The sequence below is a fragment of the Gymnodraco acuticeps genome, unplaced genomic scaffold, assembly GCF_902827175.1.
Source record: "Gymnodraco acuticeps unplaced genomic scaffold, fGymAcu1.1, whole genome shotgun sequence".
Lineage (NCBI taxonomy): Eukaryota > Metazoa > Chordata > Actinopteri > Perciformes > Bathydraconidae > Gymnodraco > Gymnodraco acuticeps.
This window is the reverse complement of record NW_022990198.1, coordinates 2,567,907-2,581,399: the sequence shown is the minus strand read 5'-3', so window position 1 is coordinate 2,581,399 and position 13,493 is coordinate 2,567,907. Positions and strand designations below refer to the sequence as shown.

Genomic DNA, 13,493 nt, shown 5'->3' with positions numbered 1-13,493 from the left:
ATTTCCCACATAATGCTATGATTTTTTGTGACATTTTTATTACATACTATAGTTGACTTCTTAATAGCTTTTTAAAACATTTGGATGGCATACTATATGGCGATATTTGTATACAATTTGTATAACATACTTTACCATAATTTTATTTGATAACTTTTTCTTTTATATACTATTCTATAAATGTTTATGACATTTTGACATGTTATGTTACTCATACCATAAGGCAGAAAAAAGAGCCTGGACTGCAGTTTGGGTATTATGAGTATTTATTAAGCAATCTCTTCAACCACAGTCATGTTTATGGATTGAATAGGCATCAGATGTGAAAGGAATGCAGCTCTTAAAAACAAAATAAAACAAAAAATCCCTTATGAGATTAATTTAAAACAAAAACACCATAGCCTTATTATATACAAGTGGATGGGGTGGGCATGTGCAAGAGGTGCATGGGGTTTCAGGATGTGTATGATGATGGGTTGATACAACAGGAAGATATCTGAAGGGGGGAGAAAGGAGGGAGGGTGGGGGCTGGCTGGCTTTAGTACATGTAGCCTTTGGAGTAGGGCTGGGGCCCCATGTTTTGGGGGGCTTGTTCTGTGGCGTAGGGCACTCCCTCGTCCAGGTGGGACAGGGGCACCGTGTCCTCCTCGTTGACGTAGCGCTCAAACTCGGCCTTCAGGCTGGGCCGCTGATTGTCGGGGAAGGCCAGGGAGATGAGAGCCTCGGGCTCACACACAAACTTGTAAACATAGCGCTCCCCTGCCACCTGGAGAAAGAGCAGGAACTTTAGGAATGCATACGAAATAACACACTGGTGTACAAAAGTTTCCCTTGTCTATTTCAGTCACAAAAGGTGAAGGGGCTTATTTTTTTTTATTGCATTTAGCATGTCACTTAAATGTCATAGGATTGGGTAATACATATTTAATGTATATATATATATATATATATTGTGAGTAAGGCATAAGTGTCTTTTCTTGGTTTTGATGACATCTTCTGAACTTGTTCTTACTGTTCTGTTATTCATTATTTAAATATATATTGTGATATTTGAGTTTCTTCATATATACGTATATATATATTTATATAACCTGGCCTAAAAGTACCACGTTAAAATGTCCTCAAAAAAAGTTATAGTATGTAATGGCTTAAATGCCCTTTAATTGTGGTAATAAAAAACAAACAGCTTTAACATTTTCAACTCCATACTTGGGGGATAGTTGTAAAACCCCTTTGTGCCATGCTTAAGAAACTTCCACACCAGGCATATTGCTGTTTTTGCAAGTACGACAACAATAAATAATACTCATTCATATTTAAGAACTAATCTATAAAGCATTAGTACATGATTAAACTGAATAAATCTTTATAAAGGGTATGTTAGGAAGAGAAAGAAAGTGGTACCATAAATTGATAAAGGTGGACTATGGACTATGAACACATAAGGAGGATACACCTCAGCAATGCTGCTTTATCATCTAAAAATCTGTATTTATTTAAATTAAAAGACGGGAAATGGTTCTGTTTGTACCTTCTGCATGATTCCTTTCTCGTAGTAATAGCGCAGAGAGCGACTGAGCTTGTCGTAGTTCATGGCTGGACGGTTCTTCTGCATGCCCCACAGCCGGGCAACCTGAGGAAAGGAAGGAGGAAATGGATGTGGTTAAACTTCTGGCTAAGTTCAGCGTTGTGATGTTTGTATGCTTTTGACAGACTTCAGAATAAAGCATTGCTCAAATGACACCTTTAAAGAAAAGGAGCGTTTGTTTTAGTATTTTCCCCCTTGCATTTCCTATTACCTAGATACTGTATTTTATGCTTAAACCACTAGGGGTCCTCGGTGATAAGCTAGTGCCCTCTTTAACTCAACAACATCAACATGCCAAGAGCAGGGCGAGTCCCCACATGTGGATTCACTTCCTTTTTATGTAACCCATTACCACTTGAATGCAACCAGAGTCCCACAGTGTTTGCAGTGAAATAAGAGTCAGGTCTGGTTGTCAGGCCATGAAATACACTCGCAGCCCAAAACTGAACTCTCAGCTGACGAGGGACCACTACATTCTGATCAGAAATTAGTGTCTGACAACCCCACACAGGCAAGGGGCAGTAAATCACATCATTTCACAACAGTGTATGATCATAATGTTGACAAACATCTAAGATAGTGGAGTAAAGTGTAAAGCTGGGGGAGGGGGGGGGATTCATGACTCAGGTTGTATCCCACAGTGGCCATCCAGCCTGCAGCCCTGTTTGATCTCTGAGTGTGCTCTCAGCCCTAATTGCTCTTGTAAAACTCCAACCCCATTCATTTTTAATGTACAGTAAAAAGATAATGGAAAACACACTATAGACCTCTCCGTATTATGTCCCACCTAAATGGATGCCGGCTTAAACGTCCAATCAAATTGTAGACTTAAACATTGCCAAAAGAAATGGCTCGACGTAAGAAATGTGAGGAGGTGAGAGAGAACGGGGGTGTTGGATGATTCTGTGATAGAGCGCATCCTACATTTATCAACGCAGCGTTTCATGTGTTGAATAATGAATGAGGGACTAATGGAAGATGGATCAGAGAGTGAAAGCATGAGGAAAGCAGACAAATCTCACTTCTAAATCGCTCTAATCTAGGTAGCGCCTTAAAACCCTGCTAACATAAATTCATTCCGAGAATAACTCCTGTGCTGTCCGTATCAGATTTATGTTAACGTTGTGATAACACTTCTCCTCTATCTGTGCAAAAGGCCGTCCCGTAAGAAGGACTACAAATAGTGCAGATGCGTTTAAAAATTGTGAATTCAAACAATTGAGGTGATATCATTATTAGAGTTATAATAGAAAGGGTTTGTGGGTATATAACCTAGAGATGCCCTTATACTGTTGGATGATACTGTGCACCAATATCATCCAATCTTGAAATAAACATACCTTTCATTTTTGAATTGATACGTGCCAAGCATCTTTGAAACCTTGACCTTAGTGCTTCAAATACTGTGGGCTACTACTAATGCCTGCTAGATGCTTGCTACAAATACAACTTGTACATTTAAGTGGGCCCTGTTATGCTCATTTTCGTGTTTAGGTTAATATATTGTGTGCCTCTACTGTGACATGTTTACATTCTTTAATGTTGTTTTATTAGTCTCTCTTTTCACCCTCTGTCTGAAACCAGAGTCTGCTCTGATTGGTTTGCTGGTCGGCTCTGTTGTGATTTGTCAACCGCTTAGAGATGTCCCGCCCCTTAGCCTATTACGTAGAATGTGTTGGAGCGCTAGCCAATAGCAGCGTGAGTGTAGCCCAAGACTATGTTACATAGTGAAGTCACTATGTTATGGAAGTTAACAAAGGTGTCGAGTCATCTGGAGGGAACTTTGGGATTTAAACCTTTGCAGAGCATTTACATGCACACAAACCTATATAACACACTACAGGAGAGGGAAAACCCTTACGGAACAAACAAACATCTTATAGTTTAAAGAAACGGTTTGGACGTACCTCTTCGGGCTCAATGAGTTTGAACTCCATGCCGCGGCCGGTCCAGGCGATGAAGTTGGCGTTGCTCGGGTCGTCCAGCAGGGCCACCAGGAACTGCCAGAGCTGCAAGGAGCCTCGGCGCTGGTAGGGTGCGCCCTCACGAAAAACACTGCCGCCCTCCTGCTTCACCTCAGCTGGAGCAAAGAGAAAGGAGATGAGGATTATGGGCGATGATCACACATGTTAAAATGGGCTGAAATCTTTTGATGCAACCTAAACATGTTTGTAGCTTCAGCAAAGTTAATTTGATACATGTTCTGCACTTTACCCTGCATCCGGCCGTTACGATTCAATCATTAAATGAGGGTTTGAGTGGTTCTTATATTACATGTACAAACAAGGACATTTTGAACAGCTACTTTTAACTGTGAGGTCTTTGAATTCTAGTACATCATTAAGTCATCTTATCTTGATGTTTCATGTTTGCATACAGACATAAGTTGAATCAAACGCTTACAGCTTATCAAATTGAGCACTACAAGGGCAGCAGTGTGCTTGGCTGTGACTCACCGGGAGAAAACACTGAACACAAAGCACACAGATATTTAAAAGCAAGAAGATGATGCATACTACCCGTGATAAGATGAGAACAAATGATCAACAACACTGGGTGAAGCTTTACGTAGGTAAATGGACACTGATTAGTTCTCTGTTGTTTACCAGTTACTTGATCTGTTTTACACAAGTACGGCAACTTGAGAAGCTCAGCTAAGTTACTGCTCTCAGAAAAGTTGCACACTTCACTGGTTCAACCAGTGCGGACACCCTCAGGCTCTCCACTCAATCTCCTTTAGCGTCAATCACCAACAACACCATGGGAAACTGCTTGTCTCTCTCCTGGGCGTGACAAAGGAGTGATACACCGTGTGTGCAGAGGAACCAAAAACACTAAATAAGTTGCTGACTACACAGAGAACCTTTAACTCTTCCACAAGGATCCCTGACGTCGATATGAGATGATAGTCAGGTATATAGAGTTTCTCAGCTGAAATCATCAAACCAACACCTCGCAGAGTGGACTGCAGCGTGCAAATGAAACAATGAGTTATGGATGCAGCAGGCTCACCTTCAAACTTCTCTGGAACCACGCGGGAGTCGTTCTCAAACAGATAGCCTGGGAGACAAAGAGAGAGTTGTGTTAAGAGTTTCTGGAGGCCTTGATCTAAGCGCAACTGGGTTGTTCATTTTGGATACGTGCCAATCTTTGAATAACATCCCAACAAAATACAAGACTTCATTCACGCATGAATAGCCAACAAGTGTGTACTCACAAAAGTAGAAATGAGCAGTTCAGTAACAGGGAGAGGATTTCTTACTGGAATCTTTGAAGAAACTAGGATCTTTCCTCACATTTCCATGGCCAGTGAACTTATTGTTATATCTTTGGGCTTTTAGAATTCAGTTTAAATCTTTAACATGCTGAAAGCAATAGGTGAACAACAATTAAAAGTTCCCAAAATGGTGCTACAAACAATGAGAATGAAGGAATATATTATTTTTTCTGGGGGAAAATGTTGCTTTTTCCAGCCGTTATGTTTATTCAGGGATCATGAGGCAGGGGTGAGGCGAGGGCCTCTGCCAATGTAAACACAGAAACACCGCTGGTTAGCCAATGGAAACACCGACTCTCTACACTGGTTAGCCAATGACCGCAGAGCTCTAACCAACACAGGCTCAATGTAGATAACGTATTGGAGAGGAGATTGGATACACGCAATTGAACTAGAGACCATTTGATGATGGGATTACACCATATGTGAAGCCAAAACAGGGCAATAGCCCCTTTTCCCCTCTCGATCCCGCCCCCTTGTTTAGACCACATCCATCTTAAAACTGGGGCTTCATGTCAAATACACATAGGTAAAATATGGTTGCACTGTTGTAACGTGTCGACAAAGTCTGTCCAAAGACACACACCGCTAACACCAGAGTCCATGAGGAGGCTGGTAAATATTGATGTCATTTAGATTACCTTTACCGAAAAACAACTATAATTCAATTTCTGGTGGAGAAAAATAAACTGTATGAAACTTTATTTTACGTAGATTACCTTCATTGCTGTGCTGGGGGGTGGGGTAGCCCTCAGTGTGGTGGTACATAGAGGGACATCCAGGCACATCTGTAACAGAAACATAAAAAGCTTGAGTTTATCTCATCAACTATTGGATAACTGTCCATGTTTACATTCTCTGAATAACCTCTGTCTAAATGATCCCAGAAACAATAAATTAGATTAGATTGTATCGATCTTCAATTCAATTGTTAGAGTGGAAATGTGATACAATGTTGAAGAATAACCACATTAGGCTAATCTTTTTTGAGTAAATGAAAACCCCCTTGCTAAGCTAGCAATAGCATGACAAAGTATGCGTATTATATGGATATTGTGTGTGATCACTCCGAGCATTGCAAGGACGAACGCTGCATTTATCATATCACTTCTCTTGTCTGCTGGTATTTTTAGGCCATGAGCAAGCACCTTCAACAGACAGAAAGGTGCTACAGTATACAGTGTCTGCACTTTATCTGGGTACTATTGACTGACACCAAAATAGATGTTACATTCCTCCTTAAAGCAAAACTCAGTGCAAGTCGGAACACATATTTATGCTATAAAGACAAGCTTAGTGCTTCCTATTGTGACTGCTCTGCTAACCTTGTTCGTCTGTCTATTTGGCTTTAAAAAATAAAGGTGCAACACTTATTATTATATGCGTTTGTCTGTTTTTATGCGGTCTGTCAACTGTTTAAACGAGACGGGCATAAAGAGTGAAAAGGTGCAGCTTTGCCTCTGGCTCCGGCCGTGACTCACTCCTGGGGAATGCAGCTGCAGCGCTGTGACCGTGATAAGATGCCACTGGGGAAAATCAAACCCTCCATTCTGGGGAAGCAGCACTCCATCATACTGTAAATAATATGTCTGCCAGGGCTCCACCAGGGAGTGATCCGTGGATTGGGTGTGAGAGCGGCGGGGTTAATAGTGCACTGAGTGGCATTATCATTTTGTGTCTTTCATTCGACACAATAGCAGTGATTAAGCCATGGAATGCCAATTTGTCTGTGAAACTAAACTGGTCTCATTCACAAGCCTGCTTTTAAAATAGGACTGTGAACTTGTGGCCTTTTGCTTTCATTGTTCCCATAAAAAAAAGAAAAAAGAATGTTGTTATTTTAACCCGTCATCTACGTCAATACACTTCTTTTGTATGCTCCAGTGCTGTTTCTCCATTATATACCCATGCGTTTACAGTTTCATCAACGTATAAATGACACAACAAATCAGCAGAAAATAAACAATAATCATTAAAACCAATATGGCAATTTGTCTCAATGAACCGTATTAATGTGTCGTTTGGAGGATGCACGCATTCAAAAGCTCTTACACACATATCATCCAATTAACTGCCCGAGAGAGGCCATACTTTCTACTGTCTGCAAATTAGATTTACATTACTCCATTTTAACGGTGGAGGATTAAGATTTCCTGTTCATTCTAATTGGTCTTTTTAAAGACTACCTGGAATCCCATGACTAACCCCTTTTAACAAATTCATCATTTTATTTAAGCATTCTACTTACATACACATTATCCTTACAATGAGAGATCTAGAGGTAACCGTTAAGAAAGGATGGACGTTTATTTGGCATGTTCCAGACGGATTCATTCGACAACATTATGTCCCGCAAAGTGTGGTGTGTTGTATAACTGTCTACGAATGGGTGATAAACTCTGATCCTGAGCGTCTGATCGGCCTCTGCAGAGGCTTAAACTCATATCAGAGACACTGCTACGGAAACCCCACCAAATGTAACTTTCTCCTCCCAGTAGTTATCTACAGAAAAACATCCTTTTGTACTCTATTCATCTTTCTTTCTGAAGGTCGTGCTATTCCTTGTCAGAGCTATCCGGTCCCCCTATCAAAGGGTGTGAGTGTAAAAACACAGAGTGGGAAGAATTATGGCGCGTTTCCACTGCAGGCCTCGCTCGGCCTCGCTCGGTTTGGTTAGGCCTTATTAGGCCCGGCTCACTTTAATGCTGCGCTTCCATTACAGTTTAGGAACTGGGGCAGTTACTATAGTAACGCAGTGTAGGCGGAGCCGTGACGTCATCTTCAATGGGAGCCCCAGAAAAACAACACAGCCGTTAGCTCTTAGCACTCAGAACTCACAGCTCCTCATATCTGTTCAGAAACTAGACAAAAGTTAAACAAGTACAAACCACAGACTGCCTGTGTCATGGCGAATACAGTCGCTGGTTTATTTATGTCTGTATAGGCCGTTGTTGTGATTGTGGACGGTCGGAGCATATACTGCGTTAGCTTAGCCAAGCTCCATTTAGAAAGCACGCATTTTAAAAAGGGTTTTTCGCCTGCCGTCTGTCTGCAGACTTGTCAAAGCATTAATTCATGGTTTTTACTAACCGATATCAGTATGTTGTTACTTCGGCATCATTTTGAAACGTGTATTACAATTAAATCACGGTCAAATATGTTCATCTTGTTGTAGTTGTAGCCCCCTTGCCAGCTATTCTCTCTCTAGTTTAGCATACTCAGCCCGACTCAGCCTGGTTGTTCCTGGCCCTATAACCACGATTTAGTCGGGCCAGAGAAAGGTGAAAAAGTAGCCCCGGGCCAAAACTAGGCCAAGTGGAAACGCAACCAAATACGGGTCCCGCACGGCTCGGCACGCTTAAAACGAGCTACCCTCTGCAGTGGAAACGCGCCATTAGGTTGCTTTTCGACCATAGTATGATGGTTTCAGCGCTGATGCTTTGTAGCCATCTGTGGGACTCTCAACAAAAGCTTGTTCTGCTCCAAGTCCTATAGCAGCTTTAATACAAGTGAATGAGGACGCAATGTAAATTGAGAGTTCTGTTTCTCTCTTCTTGTTGTTTCAAATTCAGAGAGGCAAGCAGAGGAGCTGGTTTCTGTGCTCTCAAGTGGCAGGGCCTGTTTTTAAAGCGTCCGCGCTGGCTGGCCACCCCCCGCCCCTACCCCTCACCCGCTCCCAAAGCCCAGCCAGTGAGAGGCTCGGGTTACTGCGGCCACGCTCATTTTTCCATTATGAGTTCATCTGCCTGCAGAAAAAGGAAGCCACTGGTGCAACCTGAGACCCTGGAGCACTCCACCGGGGACTCTAGTCTTTCCAGTGCCCTCCATTTTCTCAATGAAATTCCTCTGCCTCTCACAGAGAGCGCTGGGGGGAGGGAGGGAGGGAGAGGGTAAGGAAGGAGGGAGGAGTGTAACTGCAGCAGAAAAAACATACTTTTTTTTTCTTTGCAAAGTGTCAGAGAGTTGAAAGGAGGAGTTTTGGAGGCAGGGTGGGAGTCTAGATACAGTGAAGAAGTTTGTTTGCCTTTTGGACATTTTGTTCTTCAGTTAGCTTTGCACACAGGGGAAGGTTGGTCTTAGAAGGAACCTTTTTTGGAAAGCACATTGTAATGCCAAATAATCCTTAGAAATCATCTCAATTGTGAGTCAAGTTTCTGTTGACTGACACATAACCTCTTAAATATGATCTGATGAACACAAATGAGATCTAAACTGATCATTCCGTATTGTTTGATTCTCTTCAACACAATTCAAAACTCATTGTTTGCCAGGAGGATGACTTTTCAGCAACACCTTCAGTAACCTTAGTTCATCACATGGGTTTTTATCGATCAACAGATAATGAATTGTGGCTTAATGAGTAACTGTTCTGCACATTTAAATCAATAACAACTGCCAAAAATGTGCTTGTGTTAAGCAACTAAAACGTGAGAATTTGCTGGTTCTGTTCTAAACTAACGTCTTTAGGTTTATGACTGATACGATTTGATTCTTATTCTTCAACCAGTCACCTTCTTGTATGGAAGCAGAGGACAGAATAAGCACCTTTTATGCCCCGGCCACACGAGGACGAAAACGGCTAAACGCATAGGATTAACGCAAACGCAATCGCAAAAAAGCTTCCGTCCACACGCAATAGTCATCCGGATAGTAGGCTTGTTTGAGACAAGCGAGACCTGCGCAATTTCGATCAACGTCTTGCTCGTGCGTTGCATGATGGTTAGTCATTTTGTCCGACTTGCTCTGGAGGCTCGCCAACATGAGACGTTGAAATCTCGCGGGACAAAGACGCCCGCAGCCTTGAGAGCGAGGCGTGGCGAGGCGGCGCAGTTCCTCTCCACGGGCTGCGGAAGCAAAATGCTTGATGGGAAACGACTCGCTGGTATCTCGAGCTGAGCGCTCATTGGTGGTTTTTTCCACGTGCTGGTGATGAAACTCTCCAATTGGCTGGGCAAAAGTTTGTTGTTGTTTTGTGTCAGTTTTACGTCGCCACTTCCATTCCCATTTTTCATCATTGTTCTACAATGTTTATCATCATTAAATTAATATCCATATATTTTATACTATACTTGCATTGCTTACCGTTTTCATACTTTATATATCTTAGCATATTCATCATACACACTGTTCATACTGCTCTCAGGCTGCTGTGTATATCTAGTGTATTCATACCCCTCACAGTTTATTCGTCATTCAATTCATTCTATATTTTATTCTGTAGATTGTGTACATTACTTTTCACTTTACTGCTTTTTGCACTCCTGGTTAGAAGCTAAACTGCATTTCGTTGTCTCAGTACCTGTAATATGTGCAATAACAATAAAGTTGAATCTAATCTTGAGCAGGAACAAATGTAGCCTATTTACTTAGTACATATCTGACATTAACGATTAAACACGTGTGCATTCTTTATAAATGCAAACCGAGTCAAGCCGACTCCGGAGGTGGCGGTATGCACCTTAAAGTTGTTTGCAATCCGCCAAAAAACCGAGAGAAGAAGAAGAAGAAGACGAAGCCGACTCCGAGCTGTCCGACTTCAGGTGAGCTTTTTGAGACCTCCCCCGGCTGCGATCGGCTACTCTCGTCTACTTTCGAGGCGAGCCGCAACGCGTCTCAAACAAGCCCAAGAGTCTTCTCAATACTCACATTTCCCCTCCTCGACTCCTCGGTCCTCCGGTAGTGACCCGGAAATGAATTTCAGCGCGCCATTTTGAAGGACGTCTCATTTCTCTAAATGCACACCGAGGACCGAGCATCGAGCGTCGAGGAGGCTCTCTGGAGGAGCTATAACCGAGGATACACTGATGGTTCCTCCACGGCTCCTCCACGGATGTATTTCCGGGAACGGTGGAGGCGTGACGCACGGCCGGACTTATCTCAGCCAATGACAGCTATGCATGCATCCCCTGGATATTATTTTAGAAACTGCTTTCATCGCGTCGCGATGTTTCCAGAGAGAACAGCTGTACGGTCCATGCAGAAAGCAGAGCAGTGTGTATAATATATATCACTCAGTATAACAGGCCTACTCTCTTTATTTGCTTTAGTTTAGTAGATATATACAAACAAAGAGTCGATATTTTTCTAAGACCATTGCTTCACATAATAAAATACACAACGGCTTTTGGAGCTGTAGGTGTGTGTGGTACAGTGTGTAGGTGTGTGTTGTACAGTGCGTAAATGCGGCGGACAGACGGGTCTCAGTTGGTTTGGTGTCCTCTGCTTACTTTTAATAGGCCTACTTTTAAATACAACTGTTGGCCCGTAATTTAAATTCCCCATTTCAGCGACCAGAGAGAGAGGGGGGGGGGGGGGGGGGGGGGGGGGGTATATCCAGTCTCTGATTGTGTTACGTTATTATGAGAGTGCTCTCATACTTTAAATTGTATATATTTATATAAATATATTTGTGTGTGTGTGTCCGCATCTGTAGCCTGTTATTGTCTCATTATACCGCACTCTCAATTAATTCAAAGTAAATATGTGGGGGAACAATGTTCAGCTGATCTAACAGAGATACAGCGCTATGACAAAACACTCGACAGCTGATGCAGCTGTTGCCACGTAATAATGAACGGACGTCTCTTTAAAATGACCGCTCAGAGGAGAGGAGTTCTCATTTCTTTAAACGTCTGCTGCTTCCCCTCCTCTCTCCTCGGTCCTCCGCTCGCATCTCCTGTGGGCGGGTCTAAGTCTCGAGGAGGAGAACCGAGGAGGGGAGTCGAGGAGGGGAAATTTGAGTATTGAGAAGCCTCTCTAGTGTCTGTCCACACGAGACAGCTCCGTTTAGCTCCAACCGCTGGAGAAGCTGCAGTACATATGCAGGAGCCTGTACGTGGCGCTGTAACTTCCTCCACAAAAGCAGCGAAGAAGCATGGTTGTCATGGTTGCCCTTCTGTTTATTCTCCGCGGTGGGGGCCGAGGGAACCGGGCAGAGTTTTTCGCCAGTCAACGTGTATTAAAGTTTAAATCTTCCGACAAAATTATAAAAGTGCCGGTCAAAGGTCTTCTTTGTTATTTATTGAGCTTTAAAACAAATGAATAACGACTCTATATAATATAATAATAAAATACACGGAGCCTCTCTTTTTCCTCCCTCTCTTCGGACAGCGTCAGTGTCTGTTTCATGCAGCAGCTGATCCAGTAATGAGTGACCCGGCCGATAGTAAAAATAAACATATTTATAACTAGTTTATGTAGTTTGAGAGGTGTCTCCGTCCTGTCAGATTAGACTTCACTCGCGTTTATGTCCATATCGAGAGAAAGATAAATAATCTGAATTCAGTGTGCAGTTTACTTTGACGCGGGGGTGAGCAGCAGAGGTGGGGAGATGCGGGGCTATTGTCTCATCATTATCAGAAAATGATCGTATAGGGCGTACACACGGAGCCGTTGGACCCCCCAGAGCGTTGCGTATGCCGTTCTATCCACCTTGGGACCCGTTATCGTTTCCGCATTCGGTCGTCCTCGTGTGGCCGAACGGTCTATATGACACTAAACAGTAGTCCTCGTGTGGCCGGGGCATTAGTTGCCAAATGCTAGATATGCATCAATCACCTGCCAAAAAGACATTGACAATCTATTAAGGCTGGAAGTACTTGAACATTCACTTTCCATTTGGCAGGAGGACAATACAAGGTAATTTTGCATTCCGACTAATTATTGATTCTATAAAATATCCATGAAAATACTCATCATTCTCACAGGCAGTTCTGTTGATTAGAAAATGAAACATTTCCCCTACTTTATGAGTGCACTCCTATTGCATTATCATTTTAAACTAAACTGTAGTGAGTTTATATCACTAACCAGGTTCGTAGGTGTAGTCTGTGGGCTCCTGCTTAACCATCATGTGGGCTGGTGGGAACCTGTGTGGGTGGGGGTGCGAGTGTGGATGTTGTTGGTGATGTGGGTGGGGTGCGTGTCCCGGTCCGCCCCCGTGCCCAGGCCCTGCCATGTGAGCGGCCCTCTCATACAACGGGTCCATGTATTCCTGCTTAAAGCTCTGCTGCAGGTAGGGCATGCAGGGGTCCGAGTGCTGCCGATGATAACCTCCACCTCCGCCTCCACCTGGCCCTCCACCCCCGCCTCCACCGGCTCCACTGTGTCCTGCCGGGGCAGATGGCATGCGCTGAAAGGCCTGGCTGGGTTGTGGTGGGAACTGGGGGCACATGGGGTCTCCTGAAGGGCCCTGATATCTGGAGCTGAGAAATCAGACACAGCAGAGGAGCCCATTAAAGAAAAATGCACTTTTATATATCAACACGCAACAATGCAGAATTCTAGACTTGTTTTAACAGCTGTATATACAATTTTTTAAAGATCTTCACCATAAGCAGACCCGGCGCCAGAACAAATCTAAAGGGAGGGCATATGATTTTCATGGGAGGGCACACAACACCGTCACGTGCTGCGGGCCTGCGGCACAATATATATATCAAACAGCAAGGCCAACAGCATTGCGCAAAGACGCACACTTATCGCAAATACATACACAAATAAAGGGCAACATAGAAACCACTTTTGAAACATTGTGTGCGTGGCAGCACAAACACTGGTAAATCACGAGCAAGGCACACTGGTTAAGGATGGCAGCTTCCTCATCGCTGCACTCGGAGAGAAATAGTA

General features: G+C 43.2%; 1 protein-coding gene across 2 annotated transcripts in view; it reads right to left on the bottom strand.

Annotated features, from left to right (window-relative positions):
• Positions 1-248: 248 nt before the first annotated feature.
• The window catches only part of etv4 (ETS variant transcription factor 4), a 36,567-nt gene continuing 23,322 nt past the window's right edge, over positions 249-13,493 (bottom strand). The window contains exons 7-12 of one of the 2 annotated variants that reach the window (XM_034218123.1): positions 12,675-13,069; positions 5,585-5,653; positions 4,601-4,648; positions 3,496-3,668; positions 1,532-1,633; positions 249-766 (exon numbers count right to left, since the gene is read on the bottom strand). In XM_034218123.1, the coding sequence (XP_034074014.1) occupies positions 539-766; positions 1,532-1,633; positions 3,496-3,668; positions 4,601-4,648; positions 5,585-5,653; positions 12,675-13,069 (1,015 nt within the window). In that variant the 3' untranslated portion in view covers positions 249-538. The remainder of the gene's footprint in view (positions 767-1,531; positions 1,634-3,495; positions 3,669-4,600; positions 4,649-5,584; positions 5,654-12,674; positions 13,070-13,493) is intronic. The other variant, XM_034218124.1, reaches the window with a different exon arrangement.